Source organism: Pelobates fuscus, chromosome 4, assembly GCF_036172605.1.
Source record: "Pelobates fuscus isolate aPelFus1 chromosome 4, aPelFus1.pri, whole genome shotgun sequence".
Lineage (NCBI taxonomy): Eukaryota > Metazoa > Chordata > Amphibia > Anura > Pelobatidae > Pelobates > Pelobates fuscus.
The window spans coordinates 74,608,455-74,625,763 of record NC_086320.1 but is presented as its reverse complement, the minus strand read 5'-3'; the positions used below and the strand labels follow the sequence as shown (position 1 = coordinate 74,625,763).

The 17,309-nt window shown below is 34.3% G+C and overlaps 1 protein-coding gene across 1 annotated transcript in view; it reads left to right on the top strand.

Annotated features, from left to right (window-relative positions):
• LOC134607811 (polyamine-modulated factor 1-binding protein 1-like) overlaps positions 1-16,541 on the top strand; it is a 340,326-nt gene extending 323,785 nt beyond the window's left edge. The window contains 4 exon segments of the mRNA XM_063450371.1: positions 6,166-6,179; positions 10,306-10,411; positions 16,107-16,270; positions 16,326-16,541. Of these exon segments, the coding sequence (XP_063306441.1) occupies positions 6,166-6,179; positions 10,306-10,411; positions 16,107-16,270; positions 16,326-16,443 (402 nt within the window). The 3' untranslated portion in view covers positions 16,444-16,541.
• The last annotated feature ends 768 nt before the right edge of the window (positions 16,542-17,309 follow it).

The following is a 17,309-nucleotide window of genomic DNA, read 5'->3' as shown; positions in this document are numbered from 1 at the left end:
CATTTGGTCACAAACACTGGCCAAAGTTAGCGTTAATATCTGTTTGTGTGTGTAAAATGCAAAAAACGCCAATTTTGGCCAGTGTTTGTGACTAAGTGGCTACTAAAAAAGACTGGACATACCCCATTTGCAATACCTTGGGTTGTCTACTATTGCAAATGGTATGCCATCATAGGGGTAATTTTTATTTTTGGACTACCATAGGGTCTCAAAGGCAACATAACCAATCTGGTGAATTTTAATGTGAAAAAAATGAACCACAAGCCTTATATTTGACGCTGTAACTTTTGAAAACCCCTTAAAACCTGTACATGAGGGGTACTGTTGTACTCAGGAGACTTCGCTGAACACAAGTATTTGTGTTTCAAAACAGTAAAAAGTACCACAGCAATAATATCGTCCGTGTAAGTGTTGTTTGTGTGTGAAAAATGCAAAAAACTTCACTTTTACTGGCGATATCATCATTGTAATACATTTTACTGTTTTGAAACACTAATATTTGTGTTCAGCGAAGTCTCCCGAGTAAAACAGTACCCCCCATGTACAGGTTTTATGGTGTCTTGGAAAGTTATAGGGTTAAATATAGTGCTAGCAAATTAAATTCCCTATACTTTCGGCATGGGTTGTCAGGCAGGCCCCGCTAATTGTAATTAATTAAAATACCTAATTATGTAAAAATATTACATAAATATATATGTAGAATTAATATATATATATATATATATATATATATATATATATATATATATATCTATATACATAAATATATACGTATATATCACTATATATATATAAATATATATTTTTTTTTCCGGAGGAGGCAGGATCCGCCGCGGGGGACTCCCTGGGATCCCAGGTGAGTCCCCCGACCGCGACCGCTGGCGTGGGATCGCCGGCGACTGGGTAAGTAAGAAAAACCATGAGGACGTATTATTACACCCTGCGGTATTTAGAGCCACTTACAATAGGGCGTAATAGTACGCCCTCCGGTTTTAAGGGGTTAAATAGTGAAGGCACTATTTCTTATTTCATTGCCATACATACACATGATGTGGACTGTTTCTGAAGATTAAATTAGGTAGCAGTGTTCAATCAGTGATCACAGCTGGAAAACTATCAGCATTTTACTATGCATTAAAACATTAAAACAACTAACTTATTTGTCGATACAAGCAAACTTTTTAATTGTAAAACAGCTCTATTTTGTTGCCAGATTAATAAAGGCGCAATGAAAACGAAAGAGGAAAATTTAGTTTATAGAAAAATACAATTTAAAAAAAAAAAAAAAAAAAAATTGCTTGCATATGATCTCTTTTTTTGTGTGCACTTCTATTAGTTTTTTTTTTTTTCAATTTGACAATTGTTATTGATGTTCAGGTTACAGCATGTGTTGGTTATATCGAGACATATCATCCATTGGCACAGGTGGTTAATGGCAGAATCAAGATACTAAATACAAAATACATTTAGGGTACTACTTTTATTAGTTTTAATAGATATAAGTAATTTATTTCATGAATATATGGTCTGTTGTAGTGGAGACAATAATAACTTGTATAAAATGGAAATTTACCAAAATGGTTTGTTCGTCTCTACCAATCTTTTAATTTGAGTGGCGTACAGATTCCCCAGTTGTGTAGAGATGCTTTATTGCATGCGTTATTATATATTACCATGGTCACAGCTGCAAGTATTAGCCACATTTCTAATTAATCCATAGCAATGAATTCTTGAGAGACTCCAGAGAACACTCTCCTTGAGATTTTTCTTTGGAATGATAATGATCAGGTTGTGTTTGATGGCAAAGCTATTTGATGCAGAAAACAGAGGTTACATTAAATAAAAGTCATATGAGAAAAAAGGAGAGATTAACTGTATTCTAATAAATAAAATGTACTGTATACAGTATAACTGTATAGATTGTATAGATTTTTCAGGGGGGCAATACCAATTTGTCTTGGTAACATATGGGGGTGAACAAGAAATATAAGAGCTGAAAAGACAAATTAAAACCATTAAAATAATGGGGTGTAGGATCATATTCCAGGGAGCACTTATTGGTAAGGACAGACAACTTTTGGAAATACTGTATGAGCTAGATTGAAGTGTTATTCAGAGGTATCCACACTAGAGAAGATAGCTTTTCTGGAATTTCATTTACTCTGTCTGGAATAAAAAAATGACAATATTCAGAGAAGTTCTGAAAAAAAAGCTTTATTGAATTCTCTCTCTGTCAATGGGAGTGTGAAACAAATGTAAATCCCGGTCCTAGACTCAATGCTGGTCTTAGAGCATGTATTTTTATCCATGCAAATAGTTTTTTATTGAGAATTTTTTAGAGCATCATAGTAATAACAATAAGGGTAAAGGGCTTGTCCATTCGTAAGTACATAATCAAACAATACACGTGCCTTTCATAAAATTAAAGAATTAAACACATTTTTTAAATGTTGTTTTTCATTTTTATCATATTTAATCTATTTCAGTAAATACAACACTCTACATATATCAATATGTTGCTTTGCTCTGTGATGTGATGTCACCAAGGTAGCTTATCATTAGGCTATATGAATAGAAGAGCACTGCCTAACTTATAAACCTGTAGGTATCCCTCAACTTTTTTACCCAATTCTTAACAATTGTTGTAGGCACCCATGCCATACTACCTTACCAGTTTGCTTACTCTAGCTGCTTATACTAAATATATGCTCTTTGTCCAGCTTGTTTTCTTTCCATATTGGAAATAGGAAGTGGCTTGAGTGACTTTATCCAACAGAGCTCTATGAATGTGCATTAACACCAAATATCTTAAAATCCTAAGTCCAGACAACCCATGAATCCATATACCCAGGGGACCTCCAGTCTCTATAGCTGCAGTTTCTTTCTTTATCCCTGGTGCTTACATATGGTGCAGCAGTACTTGATTCATTTGAGCTGTAGAGGTCCACACAGTGTCTTACATGGGCTTCAAATCATTTCCGTTTAGCTGAGTGAAGCTTTGTATGGTTACTTGACTTTGTGAGCTGGACTGCATTGTTGCAGGCCTGTGCTGGGTGCAGCATTGTCCTCTAAAGCTTCCACACATTAGCTGGGGTAAGAATACAGTGTATGTCTTCTACATATCCTAGTGGTTGCCATGTTACATATTTTATGGTTTATTGAATCAGTTTGGTAGAACCTCCTTGGCTCTGGCCCTTGAAGATATGCCCAGTTTACATAGTGGCCAGTTCAGGCCTGATATACAGGGAGTGCAGAATTATTAGGCAAGTTGTATTTTTGAGGATTAATTTTATTATTGAACAACAACCATGTTCTCAATGAACCCCAAAAACTCATTAATATCAAAGCTGAATATTTTTGGAAGTAGTTTTTAGTTTGTTTTTAGTTATAGCTATTTTAGGGGGGATATCTGTGTGTGCAGGTGACTATTACTGTGCATAATTATTAGGCAACTTAACAAAAAACAAATATATACCCATTTCAATTATTTATTTTTACCAGTGAAACCAATATAACATCTCAACATTCACAAATATACATTTCTGACATTCAAAAACATAACAAAAACAAATCAGTGACCAATATAGCCACCTGTCTTTGCAAGGACACTCAAAAGCCTGCCATCCATGGATTATGTCAGTGTTTTGATCTGTTCACCATCAACATTGCATGCAGCAGCAACCACAGCCTCCCAGACACTGTTCAGAGAGGTGTACTGTTTTCCCTCCTTGTAAATCTCACATTTGATGATGGACCACAGGTTCTCAATGGGGTTCAGATCAGGTGAACAAGGAGGCCATGTCATTAGATTTTCTTCTTTTATACCCTTTCTTGCCAGCCACGCTGTGGAGTACTTGGACGCGTGTGATGGAGCATTGTCCTGCATGATAATCATGTTTTTCTTGAAGGATGCAGACTTCTTCCTGTACCACTGCTTGAAGAAGGTGTCTTCCAGAAACTGGCAGTAGGACTGGGAGTTGAGCTTGACTCCATCCTCAACCCGAAAAGGCCCCACAAGCTCATCTTTGATGATACCAGCCCAAACCAGTACTCCACCTCCACCTTGCTGGCGTCTGAGTCGGACTGGAGCTCTCTGCCCTTTACCAATCCATCCATCTGGCCCATCAAGACTCACTCTCATTTCATCAGTCCATAAAATCTTAGAAAAATCAGTCTTGAGATATTTCTTGGCCCAGTCTTGACGTTTCAGCTTGTGTGTCTTGTTCAGTGGTGGTCGTCTTTCAGCCTTTCTTACCTTGGCCATGTCTCTGAGTATTGCACACCTTGTGCTTTTGGGCACTCCAGTGATGTTGCAGCTCTGAAATATGGCCAATCTGGTGGCAAGTGGCATCTTGGCAGCTGCACGCTTGACTTTTCTCAGTTATTTTGCGCCTTGGTTTCTCCACACGCTTCTTGCGACCCTGTTGACTATTTTGAATGAAACGCTTGATTGTTCGATGATCACGCTTCAGAAGCTTTGCAATTTTAAGAGTGCTGCATCCCTCTGCAAGATATCTCACTATTTTTGACTTTTCTGAGCCTGTCAAGTCCTTCTTTTGACCCATTTTGCCAAAGGACAGGAAGTTACCTAATAATTATGCACACCTGATATAGGGTATTGATGTCATTAGACCACACCCCTTCTCATTACAGAGATGCACATCACCTAATATGCTTAATTGGTAGTAGGCTTTCGAGCCTATACAGCTTGGAGTAAGACAACATGCATAAAGAGGATGATGTGGTCAAAATACTAATTTGCCTACTAATTCTGCACTCCCTGTACACATCCCATAGGCATAAAAGATGCCTATGACATCACTTGTCAGTGACTGAAAATTTACTACAATAGCAGATTTATCAGCTAAATGTGCTATTGCATCTTGCTATGCCTTTTTAATTGTTAATAAGGCCTTCGCTAATTTGTCTTGTGTAGAATTTTGAAAACAAATCTCATTTTAAATGTGTAACTTTGAATTGCATGTCTAAATGTATTATTTTGTTAAAACACTTTATAAGCAGACACAAAATTAAAAGATTCTGTGGTGAAGATATTCTGTAGACCTGAGACAAATGCAAAATGATGGTCAGTATATCATAGAGGAGCGAGCTACAGAAAGCAATGCCAAGAATTTCATAATGCGCAACTCATCTAACAAGCTCAGTCTATCAATGACATCCAAATATTTCCACATTTGACCCACTAACATGGAAGCAGATTTTCCATTTAACCATACAGTGAGTGGGGACAGACTGTGAGTGCCTCCTGGGAGCAGTGAATTTGGTGAAATCATTTGAAAAATAATTAGATCCAGAACTGTAAAAAAAAAAAAAAAAAGTGCCCATAGCATACTAACCAATATAACAGCATATTGCTGACTCTAGTGGTTATGGTTATTGCCCTGTTCCTTTAACATGTAAAAAGTAATTCAAAGGTGTAAACTCCAAGTCTCGGAACAAGGACTGAGGTGTTTCAGATTAAGTAGCTGAAACTTATTTCTTAGCAGGGATATTAAAAAATGGAACTATATAAAAGACTAAAAGTATAGTTTTCATTTCTCTCATTTAGACGGAAGGTCCATTCTAAGTATAAGGTTTCTGTGTCCATAATGAACCAAAACACGCTCTTAGCAATCGTATATTACAGGCACCTATTGATATGAACTTCATAGAGAGCATGACATACTGAAAATAATATGTCAGATCAGTTTATGGGATTCATCACAGCCCTTCTTACTGTTACCTAATGCATATTTAATGACAAATATGTTTGCCCTTGTTCATACTATTACAAACAAGGATGCGTTAAGTACTACACATCCTGTCATTAGCACTATCCTTGAATTTCCTATGCTTATGCTGTTAGACCGTCTTTCTTGACAGACTCCACAGGCAAGTTACAAGCAACTTTGAAGCCTCCTCTGTCTGTCACAAAGATGCGCTGTCAGATCTGCATGCTTGGGTGCCATCTGCCTCTCTGACTCCTCTTTTATTCTATGTAATGACTGCATGAATAGCTTGAACCTAGATCGGAATAACATAAATATTCCTTATTTTGGATATCTGAAGTCACCTTCCTATTTAATGAAGATTGTTGCCTTCTTTCAACATAAAAGCAGATTTTCCGACTGATATATGTTCCAATTCCTCCATTAAAATTTTCAGACAGAAGTCTGCCTGTTCAGAGGAGCACATGCCAAAATAAGTTAAAATACTGTTACAGGCAACTTTAAATTCATTTGACCACAATCCTTCATAGTGTTCTAACATTGAGTATTAAGAGAATCTTTCCATTACTGATTGCTCACATGGTTCAGTCTCTATTGAATTGTTATAATCACAGTGCACTATCTCCCAGTGCTAAATTCTCCAATTTTGCAGTTGAAAGTGCACAGTAATCTATATTCAACATGATCTATATTGTTCCTTTTTTTTTTACTGAAAAAACGAGTGTGCAAATCATCAACATGATTGAAAAAATAATAAATAATGTTACATAGCACTCTGAGCCTAAAATGGATTTAAAAGTATTTAACAATGATTATAAAATTACACTGCTGCCAATGGATAGATGTTACTTATTCAGTGTGATGTTCCTAATATTTAAAATCCTGGATTTACACTGCTTCCAGCTTTGAGGTGTGAACACTGTAATCAGTACATTAACCAACTGAGCTATCTTGCTGCCTGAAACATTTTGGCCTAACAATCCTGGAAGCATTTTAAGTCAAGCGTATCTAGGCATAAAAAGACAATTGGACGAATAGTCCAATAAATTTGTGTGAAGTCAGTAAAATGACTGGCTTAATCTAGCACACATTTTTATTGATAAACATGGCCTTTTATTTGAAACTATAAATTTTTATCAAATCATTTTTTTATTTTTGGGAAATAATATATTAGATTTTGTTTCAAACTATTCTTAGTTTTTTTTTTTGCAACACCAAGTATAGGCTCTTGAGTAAATATTTCTAATCTTGAGTGTGGTGCAATCAGGATCTATTAAATTGGTATTACATGCGTTTATCAGTAAAACAGTATTCAAAGTTGTGAGCTCTCAACTTCTAAACCAAATTGCACTTGATAATAGTGTTATTTATTGAGAATACAGACAGATTGCAATCTAAACCCATTCAAAAAAATATACTTTTACAAGGTCATTAAATCACTTTATAGATATGTAAGACATGTTGGATCTGATAACTATGTCTGCTTATGTATGTCAAAACCGAATAGATTTGCTACAGGAGTAACCAAAAGGTAGATCATCAGACTTTTTGAGTTAAGAAACTAAAAGTAAGCATTTGTATGGTTTCTTAAACAGATGTTCTCACTAATGACATGAAAAAGGCAAAAAAGCAGGTTTTATGGTTCATTGCTTTTAATAAATTTACATATTTTATTGGCTTAGTCATTTTACTTGCAGCTCCTGAACAGAAGAAAGATTGTTCATATAAGGTTTATTTTGGCAGTAAGGAGTTGTTGAGGAATACTCCTGACATAAAGGGTTTCCTGACGTTCAGTTAATATATCTGTTATCTAGAAGGAGGTTTACATAGTAGACAAGATCCTTCACTATGGGTAACGAAGCAGTGATATATTGGATTATGACTGCATCAGAGATGGAAAAATCTGAACTCTTGCATAGCCTTATGTGCTATTATACTTTTCATATGGAAAGTCTAGGATTGTGGAATAAATAAAATGATTAAACAGAAAATTGCATTGCTGTAATGCTGTAACATTATTGCATCACAAAGTCTAGAAAAGCAAGCCATAAGAAAAAACTGGACTTAGAGACTGGGTTTGTTACAAAAGGAAATTCGGCTAAATTTTGACCAATTTGGTTCCCTTTCAATTTTCCATATTTTAAATCAAACTTCACTTGAATTAAATTAATAGAATTTACTTTAATCAGAATCAACCGAATTGCTCAATAGCAGGGCTATTTAGGTGGATTCCTGCAGTAGCCACTTGTTAGTTGACACTGCCATTTGACTTAACACAAGCTTTGAATGATTAATTTACAGTCTGAGACTGGTATTTTTCTTGTTAAAGGTGCACTATTCTCACATTCTTTGCTTCATTTTCAGGACTTTCCTGGCAATTTTTGTTACAATCCAAAATTTTATGAATCTAACTGAAATTTAGAATTGCACCTAAACATTTTCAACGGCAATTCTTCAGAACCAAAACATTTTAAAAATCTGAACTATATCAGTTCAGAGGGGTTGATAATTTTTGGTGTGCACACGTCTAGAGACAACCTTATCTTGTCTTTTCTTTCACAGTCATTTTATTGTGTCTTCTATCTCCTGAATACATACATTTCTATGTTCTCTTCTCTCTAACATTCTCTCATTGACTTTTCTTTTTATTTTTCTGCTCACATCCTTCTCCAGTATGTACACTGACTTTTCCTAATCTAACACTCTTGGTCATATTTCCTGATTTATTTGTGACAGAACATGGTATCATTTGTTTTTTGTCCTTTTCTTCAAACATCACTGTTTGCTAATTGTTGTTAACTTATGTCTTTGGCCTAATCATCCTGCTGGAGAACCCTTTATATATGTATTTGAAAAATCCTTTACAAGCATGCTACATTCAATACATTTTCAAATATTTAATTGCTTATTGCCAATGAGAGGAACTCACCCACTGTGCTATGAAAGAGGTCAATGGTCGCACATTTGGGTTCAATTTTAGTTGTTGGAAACGTTTATGGATACATCTGAGATGGCTATAATGTATTGCTTATATTTGGTTATATGTAAATGTGGAATACGCAGTAAATATTCATAATTACTAATTCTCCTATTCTCCTATTTATAATGGTCTTTTTGCTAGTTGTACAAGTTTGCTAAACCTGCAAAGACCATTGTACACAATGTTCTAAAAGTAAAAGAAAATATGCTGCCTGATAAATTTTCTGTATAAATAAGGCAAATACTCTCAAGTCACAAAACACCTATTTATACAAATTATTAATTTTGTGATGCTTCTTTATCCTAATGCCCTTAGAGTCAGCTGTCTTCATATAAAGACTTCTCACCTTGACCGATTGTGTTATTAGGATGGTACAAGTGCATCAGTCACACAACCTTACATAGCAAATGATGTTGGGGATGGCATAACAAATTTAGCAAGAAGGCTATGGGGGCATTGCACATATAACTGAACGAGCAAACATATAATTAAGTTAAAGGGACAGCCTGTCACCATTCCATGGATATTGCATATTGTCAGGAGGTATAACCCCCAACACCTAGATTAGCAGTGTAGATTAGCAGTAATATACTGGTCTGAAAAGAAAATGTATTACCAGGCCTTAGGGTGGTATAATAGAGAGGAAATGTGGTCATTTACAAGCCTAGGTCAGGATGACAGAGTGACAGAGAAAACAAGAAATAGCCAACGTTAGGTACATGGTATATAAATCAAACAGGAACACAAGACTGGAAAGGGTTACAGAGCCCTCATGGTCAGGAACAAAGCCAAAGTAAGTACCAGAAATATCAAAATGTAAATTGGAATGCACTAAAAGGTACTGGGAACAGAAACCAGGGTAGAGCATAGCAAATAGGGCCAGAGGAGTTTAATTACCATTATTTGTTCATTGATTGGTCCACTTCATGCCTGTGACCCCATAATGTATGTGAATGGGGATGCTGAACTAATGTGAACAACTAATGCTGAACAATTAGAGCAGGAATTAACGTGATGCTCCCATTGCTCTTTTAAGAATGTGCTCCGAACGCAAGCAACATCCTTTTCACTAGAATTAGGGCAGTGCGAACCAATGTTACGTTCAGTGCGAGCGACCTGTTTGGAGGTTCTTGATCAGGACAAGGACCGGGTAAGTATCTCTACAGTGATTGGTTTGACATTGTGGTTTGGTGTGACATGATGTCAGGGCATTCCCAGCACCACACTCACTACAAAGGGCTACAGTTATTATAGGACATAGCATGCTGCTTTAAGAGACTGGCTGAGGAAACAAGGTTAGTGAGGAATAACAATCCCAAGATGGAATAACATGTCACTCAAGCCTCTAGAGTAGTGGATTATAGGGAAATATATGATGAAAATGTCATGGGTTACAAGAATGATTGATTTTGCCATAATATATGTGGCGTTTAATGTGCTCTGCTAAAATATGTAAAACTATCTATTACGGTCAGAGGTTCAATTTAATAATCGAAAAACCCTTCAAACTATCTGTAAAGTAAGATAAATATTGTAAATTGTAATTACTCTGGACTATATGCGTAATCTATACAGTTTGTCTTTTTCTTGTAATAGCAGAATAGAACAGACGAGCCTTTTGGAGGAGAAACTGTCTGCCTCTGAGGATATGCATGCGAGGTTAAAGGCCAATATGAAATCTATTCATTTTCTAAGTCAGAAGGTAAGCTGCACTTTGTCATTCTGATTTTCTTCCTTCTAAAAAGTATTAAATGCGAAGTAAAATTTACTTATTTTACTTATACTTGTAAATGCCCACATTTCAAATTTGAGCTGTAATATTCTGACATTAAACATTCAGTTGATTGGTCTGCAAAACTATTATTCACCTGAAATAGCTAAGACACATCAAGAGATATAGTAACACATGTAACGGTTACAAAGTGTTCTCTGTACATTGCTTCTGCAATAAATTTCACGGCTTATGCTAACCTGTCAGCGAAAGTTTACATTTCTTTTCAAAAACTTTTAAATTCCATATCCCCCAGTGTATAGATCAAAAGAATATCTTACATTTCTTATTTCAATATTTTATATAATAAAACAGAGATTAATTCCCCTTTGAGCCTTTAACAAAATAACAAAGCATATTTTGTATCATAATTTAAAACTCTGCTCTGCTATGGATTTTATATTGTATTTGCATTGCTAGGCTACATAAGTGCATGCAAGAGTTTTGCAAAAATAATAAAAAATAACAATATCATTGTTTAAGCAAATGCTTTTTTTTTCCACGTATAGACAAATACTATTTCTATTACAAAGGAGAAAAAATGAGCAAGAACCATTAATAGTGACTGATGATGAAAGAAACCCCCAGGAGCATTGATACACTATAAAAAGCCCTTGCAGGAAGTCATTATCTTGTTGAGAGAATAAGAAAGTTAAGTCAGAGAGTTGTGAAATGTTCTCATTATGGGTCATCCTAGTAATTATCTGACATCTATAGATGGAGTCACTTCTTAATCAAAAGAATGAATCATTACTGATATTGATTCAGGCCAAGATGTTTGAAATAATGAGTGAAGTAACTCAAGTATAAATTCAGGGGTAATTTCAGTGGCTTTTTAACTGAATTTTCATACTACATAATAATGAAATATTTCATTTCTTGCTAATAGTCAAAGAATGGCCATGTCACTGCAAGCTAAATTGTCCAATCTTAAATGAAAGTGTCTGATGTTTACCATTTCACTGGTAGTGAAATAATTACTTTGGTTGCTTACAGACTGCCTACACTATACTTAATAAGCAGCATTTCCTTGACACAGAGTCCTTTAATACAAAATAAAAGCAACAGAATCCCTTCATAAACAGAATGATCTTCAACGTGTAATTAAAAAAAAATGCATTATAAAAAATAATTATAAAGTATTTAGAGACATAATTGATTAAGATACTGATCTGTTTTGACTTGGCAAGCATGCATATGAATATATTTGTAACTATTCAGTAGATAGAAATAAATAAATGGCCAAAAAATCAATGTCTCTGTATCAAATACAGGAGCAGATAAGGGGGTAACCCTAAACAATAATGATAGAAAAGAAAAAACGAAAATCTGTTCCTACACTATCGAGTGTCACATACGATGAATAAACTGATCAGAATTAAAAATCTCGAAGATACTTTATTCTTAACCCCTTAACCTCTTAAGGACCAAACTTCTGGAATAAAAGGGAATCATGACACGTCACACATGTCATGTGTCCTTAAGGGGTTAAGGACACATGACATGTGTGACATGTCATGATTCCATTTTATTCCAGAAGTTTGGTCCTTAAGGGGTTAAATCAATAAAACAAACAAAAAAACAGGTAGACCCTAATAGTAGCTGCCTGACTTAATCAAAAAATATATATACACAGTAAAAGGTGAGAATTAATAACGAAAAAACGAAAAGCAAAAGAGCAAAATTAAGCAAATGAATAGGACTCCCACTAGGTAAATATGTAGCGTGTAACAACTCAAGTTGTTAACAATGTATCATAACCAAATCCGATACAATACAAATCCATGTATCAGAAAACGGGTAACTAACAACGAATAAATAGCCGTAGCCTGTGGGAAATACCACTGCAAAATCTGTCAATGCACATCTAATCCGTTCTCCAGTCTCCGGTAAAAAAGAGAAGGGGAGGGATCAGAATGTAAATCCCTGCAGCGTAACCGGTAATAATGTGCCGGTTTCCTGAATGAAGAAACCGGAGCGCTGAATAAACTAAAGATAGTAGGAAAGGTGCCTTCAAAGGGTGCCTAGGTATAGCTAAAGTAGGAAAGAGTAACAAAATCCTAATATAGTAAAATTGGGAACTGGAGAACTAGTGGATAGTAAAGTGGTATGTCTATTAAAGATAATCTGTAGCTAGTTTGTCTGTCAATTGAATCAGGATACCTAACGCTCGATGTGTCCCTTAATCGAGCTCAACCCGTCACAGTAAGGGGCATCCAAGGGAGCAAGAGACAGAACAACTGGTTAACTAAATATTGTTAACATAGTCAAACCCCGACGCACGTTTCGCCTTAGAGTAAAGGCTCATCAGGCGAAACTCGCATCGGGGCTTGACTATGTTAACAATATTTAGTTAACCAGTGCTCATTGAATACTATTCTAACCAGTGCTCATTGAATACTATTCTAGCAACCTACTTTTCCATCCTACCCTTACCTTTTGTGTCACTATACCTCACTTCCCCTAGCATGTAAGCTGATTTTAAAAGGACCCTCAAACTCCTGTCCATCCAACTTGTCTGGTTACAAATACGTGGCTGTTAGTCCACCCATTGTATCGTGCTTCAGAATTTGCTGCACTTTATATAAATAATAACAATAATTATTACATACAGGCAGCACACATATTATAATAGAGAGAGAGACTTCACTCAGGGTAATTCATAAAACATGGAATTTTTGCAAACTAAATCCAAATAGCAAGTTGTAGTAAAAATACCCATATTCCCACTATAGCAAAGTTTGAGAATATTTTCAGAACACCTAATTTTGTCTCTATGGGTTTAGCAAATAGCCCTGTCTAATGTCCATGGCTCTAGGCAAGGGTCTCCAATATTTCAAATTTAGATTTTGTGTCAGGACAAGAAGATTGTCCTGACGAGAAAGTAGATTAGACTACCACTTTAGTCCCTTGGACAAGAGATTTGTTTTTAAATTTCACACCCGTGAAATGAAGGATATACAAAATGCAAACTGAATGAGCACATTAAGAGATCACTAACAATAACAAATCATACTGGTTTGCCTGGAACTATCATTTTCAGACATATGGTGAAAATAATATGTTATTTTATATTTTCTTTTATATTGAAAAATAAGCTCCCTGTAGAGATTAAATATGCACAGGATCCTCAAAATGAGGATGGTATCTTGGATTTTTTTTAATTATTGTACTAGACACCCCTTGGGTATCAAATTTGAGTGGGATATTAATCATATATTTTTCAGCATTTTTTATTACTATTATTATTCCTCCTTCATGTTGAGAATGTGTTTTTCCCTTAAGATCTATATGATATTTCTTTCCCATGTTCAAAATGTGAATTTCCTGAGGATCTATATAGAATTTCTATAGGTATTTTCTTTACCAATAGTGTTTTTTTCCTTAGAGAGATTATTATTGTAATGATTCTAGCATATGCTTCCCACATTTGATTTTTCATCTTTGGAGGTAGATTAATATAATCTAAAAAAAAAAAAAATATCCATTTTATCCTTGATTTAATAAATTATAGTAATTTGTGACTCTTTTCAATTATTTAAATGAGCGATATGTTATTACACAGATATATATCTGTTACCTGCATCCAGACTGTTGTTTTTTTGTTTTGTTTTTGTTTTTGTTTTGTTTTCAATTTCACATTATTCACAGAGGGGTTTTATGTATAGATTGTTTTATACTCATTTTGTTTCTTTTCAAATCCTGCCTACAGGGGTAGAGCCGTAACCGTAGCATGTGATATTAGCCCTTAAAATATATTTAAGGTTTCTTTAGATGCTAAGTCAATAACTACAAGATTTGGTGAATGCTTATTGTCAGATCTATATAATTATTGATATTCTCTTGTACAACACAATATGGATACCGATGGTTAATGTAACTTTCCAAACACCATAACTGCCACAGTCTGCTGTGGTTGTAGTGTCAGGAGTGCTCTGGCACTGTCCAATGGTAAATGGTCAAACCTTTTTTGTACAGTTTAACTGAGAATGTATCAAGATATATATATATATATGTGTGTGTAGGTCTGACACTAAGCATGCACGCAAATCTTGTACTTATTGACTTAGCATATAAACAAATGCCTAGAAGAATGCTTGGCTTGGCTCTGCAACAAAATAACGTATTTCATATATGTATTATTTTTCATCTGATTACTCTTATGGTATGCTGATGTTACCATGTACTCTTGCAAATCTATAGTTGAGAAAATGAATCAGAAAATACTATCGCAAGTGGAAAAAAAAGGTTGCACACCCAAACATTACATACTGTCCATTTATGGTGCTATTTTATTACATTTATTTGTATATTAATATGAGTACAAAAAAAATGTTTTTATTGACACCCTTTAGGTACCTGAGCTCTTGATACTGTCTTCTGCATGTTACCTATTAATTTGTACATTAACAGCAAAAACAGTTTCTCTAAAATGAGTTTAAAATGATAAATAGGAAAGATAATTATATGTTGAAGATAAGTAGATTGTGTTTAATTTGTGAAAAAGATAAGTGACACTAAAATTGAGTCCAATTATTACTATTTTAAGGTTTCCTAAAAGGAAAAAATGTATTAAAACCCTGCACACTTATCATGTCAGATACCTACAACTCTTTATGCTCAGCAGAATATTGTCCATTATTCTACAGTATCGCTTCAATAGCTTATATTTTATCTTGCTAAAACAAGTAAATTATCTATGAATTAACAGTTAAATTGCTAAATTTAGCATTACCGTTAACATTAATGACTAACTATTAAGGCTTGCTGCATTTGCTATGATAAAGTTTTTACTTTTTAGTTATTAAATCATATAAGATAGTCAAAGAATCAAATGTAGTCATTTAAAAAAGATTTAACCCCTTAAGGACAGATGATGGAAATATTCCGTCATAATTCCCTTTTATTCCAGAAGTTGTGTCGTTAAGGGGTTAAGTTTATAAAAACTCTGAGTAAAAGGAAACACTGTGCATATCATTCTCTGTATTTTAAAAAAAAGTCTTTAAAATCCCTGTAAAATCCCATAATTAAATGTATTTCTTATGCAAAGCTGCACAATTAAATATATTAGTAAATGCAGTGGGTCATTAGTTAGAATAGACATTTAAACACCTGAATTGTATTTCGTGAGCAGATACTTCTTCTCTGGCCCATATGGATTTACTATAGATGGAAGGGACATAAGCTCCGATCAATATAAAATAAACTGTGCATGTAGGTAGCATGACCAAATTAGTTTATTATGGCATAATATAATTCATATACACTGAGGGATTTTGTGTAGAATGAAGATAACTGGAGCTCATAGACGATAATCAACATATACTTGCCTTACGCAACTGAGCATGCTTGTGCAAATAACTAGTGTTTGTGAGGTACAGAGAAAAAATAATTAAACGTGAATAACAATCTTTTAGTCCTTTAAATATATAAGAAATTATAAAATAAAGATACAGTACTTGCAAATAGTATTACTATTCCTAGTATGATGCTATAGCTTTATATAACTATGTATTTACATATAAATATATCTGTGCTTGCGTGTGTAGTATTTATGTAGATAATTTAAATATTTAAAAAATGGTAAAAAAAACACTAAAATAGCTGCTATGTTTTTTATATTTAGCTGAATGAATTAAAGCACGAAAATGGATTTTTAAGAAAACAGTTAGAAGATGAAAAGCTCAGAAGTCAGCAGTTTGAACTTCACAGAGAATTACAATGACACTAACTGTAATTGAGCAAGGAGAGACAGTTCTTTCTGAGGAAGAGTCCACACCTGATACCCAGGTCCTGCAGTGATAACAAATAGAAGGGTCTGAAATCTCAAAAGAAAAAGCTTCAGTCATTGACCAAAATGGAGGAAACAAAAGGAATTTTAAAAAAGTAATCTGGAAGGCAAATCATATTTGATAGAAAAAGTTGGAGAACTTTCAACTCAACTTCAAGAAAACATTGAATAGTGAGCTGGAAAGATTAGCAAACTAGTATTTAAAATACAACAAAAATATACAAGATTTCCTAAAAAATATTTATACATTATTACCGCTGGGTTTTTATATTTTCTTCAGGTTTACGGTAATTTTATGTTAAGTGTTTACATTTTATAATTAAACATTTTAATTGCAAATTTCAAAATAATACTAATGTCATAGAGAGGGGATACTTGACAAACCTTGAATTACTTGCATTGAATTACCCCCAAAAATTATATATCACTGAAGACTTCCGAAAAAATCATTGCAAGAACTAAAATATATATTGATATTAGATAAATGCATCTTCACATTATCATAATTATCAAATCTTTAATTTGATATTTATGACTCAAATACTATAACACTCAAATACTACTATTGTGATACTATAAAAGGATATTCCACGCATCACAACCACTACAGTGTGTCAAGTGTCTTCTGGTACCCCCCTAATGTAAGTATTCAAACTATTTAGTAACATTTTTACTTTTTTGCCTGGTGCACGCTAGGCTTATCTGTAGCAGTTATGGTGCATGGAGCTGTTTAACATATATATTTATTTTAAAGGGTCATATAATTGGCCCTTTGATGATTATCCATAACATTGCTGATTGTATTAATTAGAATATTATGTCAGAGAAAGGTGATGATTTCCAGAAGATGGTCTAACCAATCATGTATAGCATGATAGACTCTGTGTTGGTCAGCTGACTTTGCTGTCGTATTTTAACCCCTTAAGGACACATGACATGTGTGACACGTCATGATTCCCTTTTATTCCAGAAGTTTGGTCCTTAAGGGGTTAAAGCACCTTTAACGCAAATTTTTCCGTCTCAAAAAATATAGCATAG